The sequence below is a fragment of the Neopsephotus bourkii genome, unplaced genomic scaffold, assembly GCF_033783945.1.
Source record: "Neopsephotus bourkii isolate Nb327-2 ecotype Australia unplaced genomic scaffold, CSIRO-AGI_Nbou_v1 NB_1615, whole genome shotgun sequence".
NCBI lineage: Eukaryota > Metazoa > Chordata > Aves > Psittaciformes > Psittacidae > Neopsephotus > Neopsephotus bourkii.
In genome coordinates this window covers 5,310,433-5,320,328 of record NW_026902090.1, presented here as the reverse complement: position 1 = coordinate 5,320,328, position 9,896 = coordinate 5,310,433, and the positions used below count along the sequence as shown (strand labels likewise).

Genomic DNA, 9,896 nt, shown 5'->3' with positions numbered 1-9,896 from the left:
CATGTTCCATGCTCTTTATTTCCCCTCCTCTGTACAGTGCAAATTGACAGTTATATCACAGAAATAAAAAAGATAAAGTATCAGCATTCACTCATTTATGGCTCTTCCAGTTCATCCACATCATAGTTTTTTCTTTGCAAAGTGAGGAACAATGCCAGTGTCGTCCTGAGGCAGAGGGCTGCCTTCTTCCTTCATTTTCAGGCTCTCTTCTGCAAGCTGGGAGAGATACTTCTGCAATCACATCAAAAACAAAGCATTGTTACCAAAACTGAAAACACTCAACACACTGAATGCATCTCACATTCTCCCAGCATCTCAAAAGGGAAGAAAGCACATAGAAGCCACATTTTTGGTGAAATTTCAAGCCAGAAAATATACCTGTGTCAGGCAAACTACCTGAATACATGGAGGGTCTGAGAAGTTCAATGATTTACTCTGTGCCACAAAGGGAACTGGTGACAGAACAAGGAGCACTGTGACTCCCCATCAGTCTGTGTAACTAGACCTCATCTTTTCTCCTTACAAACTCTCTACTCCCATGTGCTATAGGGCAGGAACGAAGTCCACTGAGTCAACTGAATTACGCTAGTATAAGACCAGTGTGTCAGAAAATAGATGCAGTTCCTGAATCATAATTTAAAGCACATACATTACATTTTCAGAATGTCCAGTTCAGAGATATACCTTTTGCTCCAGAACATTTCTTTTAAGGGAATAATCAAACTCAGTAATAATCAACACGATTTAGCAGCACACATCGGGTATTTACATTTATGGTGTTTCTCTAAGATAAAGCCTTTCAGAACGTTAAGTACTCAGTGTGATTTAAAAACACAGACACAGCCAGTGAGGCTTTCAGCCTTTTGGCAGTGCTCTTAGTTGGCAGAGCTGCACACAAAATGGGTGATAAACTGGTGTGGGTCTGAAAATGGTGCTCAAAGTATTTATTCAAGATCAATAAACCTAGAATTGGATGGAAAGAAGCTTCTTCAGCAGCAGCTAGTGTAGAGACTCACATGGGAAATTCCCACATAATAATGGAGAGATGTTTTTATTCATGACTTATACCACATGCAAGAATAACTGATGTGCACATTATTAGGATAATTAATTTCTCTTTTCTAGCTGAGTATTTGTTCTGATTTGTTTTGAAAAGGCCATCTCACATCACTGCAAAAATCTATGTACTTGCAGGATTCCCCCAGAGTACAGTTTGCTCTTTGGCATCCATAGGGAAGAGGTGAGATGAGAAATGGATGTGGAAAAACTAAGGGCTATGTTAGGACTGCCAAGTTGTCACATGCAAATACAAGTTTCGGATGTAAAAAGGTACACCTGAAAGGGACTCAGTAATGCTAATGAATGGGCATACCTGTGATGGAATGATGACTGAATATAGAGTATATAGAATATACTCTGAATATAGAGATTTGGCTGTAGAAATTACACAAGTCTCACGTCTTTATCCCCAGGTACAAAACTCCATGTGGCAGAAAGCCAGAGTAAATGCTACAGTGGTACACAGGCCTACAGGGTCCATGGAGGCTGGGAAAAGTGATCTGTACACCATGAACTGTAATAAATCACTAATGCTTGTCATTGGCTCAGATAAACCATGCATTTTCAGGTTTTAATGATTACCCATCAAAATAAGACTGAGGTGTATCCATCACCTTTAGCTGACCTTTATCATGAGTACCACAAACACCAGCCTTGAAGTTCACAGGCCAGACATTCAGATTCATTTACAGAAAAATGACAATCAAGGAAAACTATCTTTTTTCATTTAAATACAAGTTTTGATGAACGGTGCATAAAGCCAGTGGAAAACCCAATAAAGTGCTGCACTGAGTGGCCAAGGTAGCTCACACCAGATGAATCTTTTTGTGGTAGTGTTGGGAGAGATGGCCAAATGGTGGATTTTTTGGACATGGAGAATGCAGTGGATCTGTAAATACAAACAGCACCTGGGGAATTCATCTGTTAAGCTGAAGAGAAGGGAAAATTAAAGAAGTGTGCAAGGCTGACAAAGAAGCAGTTGAGGTTTTTTTTCAGTGAGTGCTGAAAGGGGCACCAGACTCAGATGAAGGTGACTGACTTCAAAGACAAAATCACCATCATCTAAGCAAGGCTTTTGGAAGAAAACTGGTAAAAAACCTGCTTGGTTTTGCATTCAAACCCAAACATTGAACGTGTATTTTGGATGTGGCTCCAAGAGGACCACATGAAAAGAGCAAATGATGACAAACAGCAAACCGACTCTAAAAGACTCCTGGCCATGACAGTGTCTGGGACAATGTCACTGTCACTGGACATTGGTGTTTGTCATGCAGGCAAGACAACACAGAGTCTGCAGCAGCAGTGCTATAGCTTCACATACAGCAAGAGTCCACAGTTCTGATGCTGGTGGATACGCTCATTAAATCATCATAGAAGACTGATATTTCTTGCAGAGTGCATAAATAAGCATTATTATAAATAAAAAGGGTTCTAGTAATACAGAACAATTACTTAAAATTCGCTGAGTTTCCACCTGAGTGGGCAAAAGTTGGACAAGACACTTCTGCCATTTAGTAAGGTAAGAGGGACAGTCTGTTTTCATTGCCATATTTGACAGATTTAATTTTAACAGCTTTTGTGGTCTTTTTTTCTTCTACCTCAAGACAGTGTTACAGATCTATCACAGCACTTATGGGGAATGTCTTAATGGGGAGAAAAAGAGGGGGTTTTTCACACTGATTCAGTTTTAGTTAGACCTTTTTTCTATGACTTTAACAAAATCCCTCTTCTTCCCATGGGACCAGTTGCCAGGGGCAGGGGCAGGGGCTGGAGCTGCAGTCTTTGCATTAGCACAAGTTTCTTTGGAACAGATGTGCATGGGATACGCAGCCTGTGCTGAGTGGTGCCACCTCTGATGGATCCCTCTGGATTTTAATGTGTGAAGCCAAAAAGGCATGCAAACTGGGCACCTGTTTTTCAAGCTTACACTTGGAGGATCCATTATGAGCAAGCTCTGCAGCTCTGCAGGCACAGTCATTAAAAGCCTTTGTGTGATCACAGTTACGTACCTTCAGGAAAGCCAGCAAGGAAATTCTCCAAGAGAAATTATTTGACTCTGAGTGTCACTGGAAAAGCCAATGCCTACCAGCTAGTGAGGAACATAGCTATTCCTTGACAAGAAGCAGTGTTTCAGCACTCACTGTGGTCAGAGGGAAGGACCAGAGAAAGGAGAGCTTTGCTTTTCTCTTCCATGGCTTTTGCTAAGAGTATGCAATGCCAGCGAAAGTGTCTTCTGCAGTGTACACACCCTGCACTCCAGGATATGAGAGGCAAGGCTACCTCCTCTGAGGAGACCTCAGCACAGGGCAGTTAATGTTCATGCTATCATGACTGATATTATCAATGGAAAAGTGATAAAGGTGGGGTCTTCTGATAGAACTGCAAGCACCCATGATCTCTGTGTGCTCTTATCAAGCGCTGATATGCTTACAGTGTATTCTTATGGAATCCATTCAAGTAATGACATGTTTCTGCATATCCTTATAGAAATTATTCAGCAGTAGTGTTTTGCGTGCTGTTGTGCAGCAGAGGGAGGTGATTTCAATGGGTCACAGGAAATGTTTGGGAGAGCCTGTGCGTCACAAAGTTCTGCATGCTGAAACATGCTGCACAAATCCCTGCTGATGCAAAAATAAGCCTGGTAACATTATTCAGCAAGTGGCATGTTTAATGCTCCCAAAATTAAGAAATAAGAAAGGCTGCTGGTGGGCTCACTCCCAGTGATAGAAACATCTGGGACCATCAAGAGCAGAGAATTAAAGATCTGAGCTGCATGCTGTGCTAGTGACAAGGTGAGAAGATCAAATTACCACCTGGCCCCATTTTATTTATGATCCAGAAGTTGCTTTCAAGGATATGAGAGTGAGAAATTGGTGTGCTAACGTTGGAACTACTGAAAAGTTTGCCTTCTCTGAATTCCACTTCATCTGAATTCTACCCACAGAATAAAAACCAATTTTTTGTGGCATCATCTATCTTATGCGCAACCCACAAGTGTGCTTTTACCTGAAGGTTTTTGTAGTGAACAGTACTTCTGCAGTGACTCGTCTTTGCTGTCTCTTCATTTGTGTAGAAGAGTCCACAGAGCTTGCAGTAAAACCCAGTTCTAGGCACCACAAATTCCACACCTAGTGAGAAATTCTGAATTACATTAACATGTCAGTTGAAACCCTTCCCCTCCACAATAAACTTGCTCTCAAAGAAAAGTAATTGTTTAGTTAAATGACATACGTATGAAGGCTGAATCTTGGATTCACTTCTCTGATGTCCCTAGTTTCGCAATACTGAGCTGCAGTTTAACTGTGCATTGCAAATACACCTTCCACTTCTCTCTTACATATTACACAGATTTAAAAATGTACCATCTTAAGAATAAAATTGACTGGAAACTTCAGTGTGTGACCTCAGGGGCTAGAATTGCGATAGTACTTAGAAGTAAATTCATGCTTAAGTTACACAAACTGCGCTTTAGGATGTTGTGGTTTAACATTTCTTATGGGTGTTTTACTCACGATCAGTGCTTACACAGTAAAACTAATGTTTTTGTTTATACTGAAAGTATAAGCAATAGTTTTGTAACAAAGACTTTTAAATTACTAAGTATTTTTCGTATGGAATTCATCTATAGTCTAAGGGAACTTACTTCATCTCATCAGCAACATTAACAGCTATCATCTGCCATTCATCTGGAATGAAATTAGCAATGATCTATAATCAAGAGCCTGTTTCTTTCAACAGCTACCCATCTGTCATAAACCCTGTTCCTTCACTCTCCTCACGTCTGTTCTGAAAAATAACTATAGCAAGTAGCCTTAAAGTGACATCTTGTTGAAGCTGTAGGTATTGCAGTGGGCAGCGTTGCAGGCTGAGCGTGGCCTGGCCGTCCAAACGTACCCAGTGGAATGCTGAGTTCCGTGAAGACATCCTCTTGTTCCCAGCCTGGTGGAGGGTGCCTTCTTTTAGACTCTACCTCTGGGTATTCCAGAGATCTCATTTCCAGGTACCTAGAATTTGCTTAACAAATGAATAAATGTATTGAATGAAAACTGTTTATTAGTTTAAAGAGACATTTGCAAGCTTCTTGGAAATGGTGGGTGGAACTATAAATGCAGTAAGATCTGGAAAAAATGCTTTTCTGTACAAATCAGAGCCTTGCTCAGTGCAACTCCAACAGCTGTACTACACTGGGCAGCCAGCCCTGTTTCTCCTAGCAAACCATTCTTCTATTTCTAGTTTCACATTTGTTATGTTCTTTCTTTTCGTATTTTAATCTCTACACAGATCTATAACATTATACTGGCCCAAGCATGGTCTGACCACAGCTCCATAATCACAGATGGTACTGCATGACCAGTGATGGAGCTGCCCTAACATAGAGAAAGGAGGGCTACCAGGACCTGCTGAGAACTAATTCCCAAACTGCCTAAGGAGTTGTGTGGGCAGAGCAAACCTTCCTCATGTAGGAACCCTGCAGCATCATCATCATCTGCTCCCTGGAGCCACTCTTCTCCCATCCTCAGCTCTCCAAGGGGTAGTTTCTGCTTTATGGCTCTGGGCCGCATGGGATGGCTGGTTGGTCCCTGCTTACTGACATTAACAGACATAGGCAGGAGATTCAAGTAGCAGAAAAGAGTGGTTTGCTTTGCTGGGGTAAATAAAGCCAGTCAAAAGAACAGGTATTCTCCCTTACCAACATGTGAATTGCTTTTATTAAAAAAAAAAGAGGAATTTGTTATCACAGAACAACAGGATTACAGATAAACTGGTTTGATTCTTATTCTTCAGTTCCCACATTAAAAAACTGGTTCCCTTACCCTGACAAGATTTCTATTGCATTGCAAAGTTCACCTAGATAAGGGATATATTTTCTCATAAAACAAATATACTTTTTGCCCAAACCAAATCCTTCCTGCCTTTCAAGTCTGTAGTTCAAAGATCTGCAATTTCTGGCTATGAGAATGAATTTTTCTTCATTGTTTTAAATACGTCTATTACATGATTTAAAAGAAAATAATCCCAACTCCTGGCTGGTTGGCTTTAGAGTTAACTTTAAGCCCATTCCAGGTTCCCTAATCTGTAGCAGATATCCTGGGAAAACCCGCAAGCTTCAGCTAGCTCTTCTTGAGGCACCCAGGCCTTTGTGGCAACTTAAGTCCCACTGAAGTTGATTTCTGGGCTTCTCAGCTGACAGCTACATTTGCAGAGAGCCTAAAGCCTTGCTCTGCAGATCCCAGATATCAAGTCCATCACAGAAACCTGGGAAACACAAGCTGCCCTGGAGTTTTCAGGCTCGCTGCTGGCAAGCTGGGAGGTGAGATCCTGGAAACACGGAAGTAACTATGCTCTTGGGATACCCAGCTCTTTCATCAGCTGGCTGCCCAGGGGAGCCAACCTTGCCATCTCCAGTTCCAGGGGGTTTGCAAGCAGTTATCTCCAAATACACAAAGCCTGGTGTGTTCAGGACAAACAGGTAAGTATTGAAAAATGAGGATGTTTCAAATCTGTCCTGAGGGAAGAAGTTAGCTCAAAATCAGACATTCACATTAAATGTTGCAGCACTGTCCCCTCAGAAATCTTCCAGCAGCTTCTGTTCACAACCCCTTCTCCATCACAGGAGCTCTGGTAACAACAAGAAAGAGCATTCCTGGCCAACACGGTCTATGCTGTTTTCCACTTCACCTCATTATACACAGCCCATTCTCTCAAGTTTCATTTGCAAGTGTGATGAGGAGCTGAACTCACTTTCAGACATTCAAGATCCTTTTTTTTTCCTGACAGCTAACATATTAATAGGCAGCTATGATTACATTTACTGGCATTATCTCACAGCATGTCTTATCAGCTATATTAAAGGCAGCATGCAGTAGATAACAGATGATCAGGCAATTCCTACCAAAAGGCATGTATTTGCGTGAACAGTGACTAAGAAGTAACAATCTACGGATGATTTCCATGTTAGTAATGCTTCAGTACAGTGTGTAAGAATACCCACCTTGTCCAGGAGCCAGCCAGACATTACAGATACTTTTCTGTTGACCTTCAGAGACTGTCACTCATTTCATTGACAATTCAAAGTAAATTTAGCAGGGCACTGAAAGAGTCCAGCTAAACTCATGTGAACCTTGACATGACAATTATAGCAGCTTATGCCTTTCAGAAAGCTTGCAAGCTACTTATCATATTTCCTTTACACTATTCAACTAAAAGGCTCTAATGGTTTAGCTTGGCGAAAGGCACTGGGGTTCTTTTACTGAGCTGCTCCAAGGACAAGTCTTGATACTATTAGCAACATTTATTCTTGTTAGCAATAAATTTCAGTCTACTGTCAGAGAAAACATGCAAGACTCTCTGTGGGCTAAAGAGAAAGAAACAGTATTTACCCTTGGCCTCTGGACACTCTTGGCTTCCCTGTCTTGTTTCTTCGCTAGCGTTTTTAACAAGCATTTCCATAACTTCTCTGCTCTCAGCTCCTTGTGATCCCATCTGTTTGTAATCATCTATAAATGTATCAGGGAGCTGGAGAGTCTCCTCTTTCAGATGAACAGAAGGTATATGGTGATCTTCGGGCTCTAAACGAGTGTCAGAGCTCTTATCAATTTTTCCTTCCTTCTGCTGGGGATCAGACTCCTTAGCAGATTGGTCTTCCTGCAATTCCTCTGGCTTCTGCTCTGGGTCCAGATTTAGGCTTGATGCTTCTGTTACAGCATCATCATTCTCATCCTCATCATCATCCTGGCAGCCGCTAGAAGCCACACTGCCCTTTGCCGATCTAAAGTTTGCTTCTAAAGCTTTATGGGCAAATTTGTCTTCACTCCTGGTTAGGTGGCTGTGATCATTTTTCAGTTCTAACATGGTTGACATACAGGGACACATCTCTGAAGCAGTTTTATTTTTCTGATCAACCGGCACTATTTCTTCAAGCTCAGTTATATCAGGCTCCATAATTAAATCATCTTCTCCCACTTCATCCACTGTCACTAATTCCTCCATGTTAGTAGGATACCAGGTCTCACCTTCTATCTCGCTTTCACTCTCCCAATCTCGGTCCTGTCACAAAGACATAAAACAGTTAAGAGAGCAGTGATTATAGGTATCATCACTGTCAAACAGTAGGCTGTGAACATCAGTAGCCAGGAAGAACTTGGATCTGGCCATGCCTAACCCCTGACTGATATGTCTTGGTATTGTGGTTTAAGCCTTATGCACAACGACAAGCAATCTCTTTTAAATTATCACATAAACCTCACTTTGTGGAGATTCTGTAGCTGCCTTGAGGATCACAGCCTCTCCAACCTCCTGCTTCTCACTTTTCTGTAAGCAGTAGAACAATGTGCAACCTGTTCTACTTTATTATGCAACTGATACTACTGTGTGATCCCCAAGGTGATGAACTACTTCCACTACATCCACCTGGGGGTGGCAAGAAACAGGCAGCACAGTGAGAATATACTGAACCCCAATCTAGATGCTGTGGCTTTCACTTTTTCCTTTAAATTCCTGTTGTGACTCAGGAAACATGGCTACCTTCTGCAGTCATTTCCTTCCACCACCAAGAGCCCTCTGCCAGGGACTGTGTTTGTAGAAAATGGCCTAGACCTTAAGAAAACTCAGTTTTACAGTTGCACTCCAAGGTACCTAACCTGAAATACCTCAGACATGCAGTTACAGGACTCAGGCACTGATATTTGGCCTCAGAAGTATTAGAATTACATGGTAAATATTACTTTTAAGACACATTTGTAGCTTAGATTTCAACTCCCGGACTCACTGTGCACACATAACCTATTAATAATCTATTCTCCTCCTATTTGGCCATTCCCACACTTCCCCTCCTAGAATCCTAAAACAGCACGAAAACTCCAGGAGTTGACACTGTTGTTGCCAGGAGATCAGTTTTCTACAGCAAGAGATATCAATAGCTGCCATATCTGACTATCAACCCATGACCCTACAGATATGAAGCTGGAGGAATTCCAAGGACATTGCTGTCCCTGACTGCGATGCAGCAGCAGGGGTGCTGTAAAGACATTCTTAATTAAAACCAGAAACAATCAGAAGAGGCTACTCTCTATAGTTAATCTAAGGCCAAAGTTGCCACCATTCATCCCCTTCCTTCTCCACTAACTGACCACATCTCCTATTCTGGGGCATGTGTCACAAAGTTCCGCACTTCACTTGGGCATACGTTACCTACAGTTGCCAGTGCCAAGGGCTATGCATGTGAAGCCATGTACATGGGCAAAGAGCAACTAAAAAAAGAGTTCTAGAGACTTCAGGAAAAGCTATCCCTTAAAGCAGAGGTCAAGATAAGGCAAGTTAATTTAGACACCCCCCTTCTACAACACTTTTACATGCCTTTCATGGAAGTCTAATATTTAAGTGGGGAGAATGTGCTACCAAACCTGAGTTTTCACTCATTTTGTTAAGGAAGCTGCACCAACAATGTCACCAACCTTCTCTTGTCTTGTGTTTTCCAGGATTTCTCCAGATTCTTTTCCTTGTTTATTAGCTGAAGGTGAGCTCTTCTCTGGAACTTGCTCCTCTTTTCCAAGCTAAAACAGATACAACATACACAGGTATAGCAACACACAGTGGTGCTCTAGTGTGTTTCTATTCTGGGTTTAGGGAAGCAAAGTCACTCACAAGGTCACATTCTTTATTTCTAAAGTTTATGCAAGTCAACTGAGTTGTGGGAAAAGACCCAGCAATTGGATTCCATTTGCAAAGCTGCAGAGAATGAGGAAAAGACATTTAAACAAAATTAGATGTAATTTATATCATAGAATTGGCTGGAGGACAGGTGGGGGAGAATGTGAATTAGTTAAAATCTCCAGCCT

General features: G+C 41.7%; 1 protein-coding gene across 5 annotated transcripts in view; it reads right to left on the bottom strand.

The window, feature by feature from the left end:
• The window catches only part of RBM20 (RNA binding motif protein 20), a 112,069-nt gene continuing 102,173 nt past the window's right edge, over positions 1–9,896 (bottom strand). For all 5 annotated transcript variants that reach the window (XM_061372648.1, XM_061372645.1, XM_061372647.1 and 2 more), the window contains exons 10-14: positions 9,513–9,611; positions 7,440–8,106; positions 4,954–5,073; positions 4,066–4,187; positions 1–231 (exon numbers count right to left, since the gene is read on the bottom strand). In XM_061372648.1, coding sequence (XP_061228632.1) covers positions 121–231; positions 4,066–4,187; positions 4,954–5,073; positions 7,440–8,106; positions 9,513–9,611 — 1,119 coding nt within the window. In that variant the 3' untranslated portion in view covers positions 1–120. The remainder of the gene's footprint in view (positions 232–4,065; positions 4,188–4,953; positions 5,074–7,439; positions 8,107–9,512; positions 9,612–9,896) is intronic.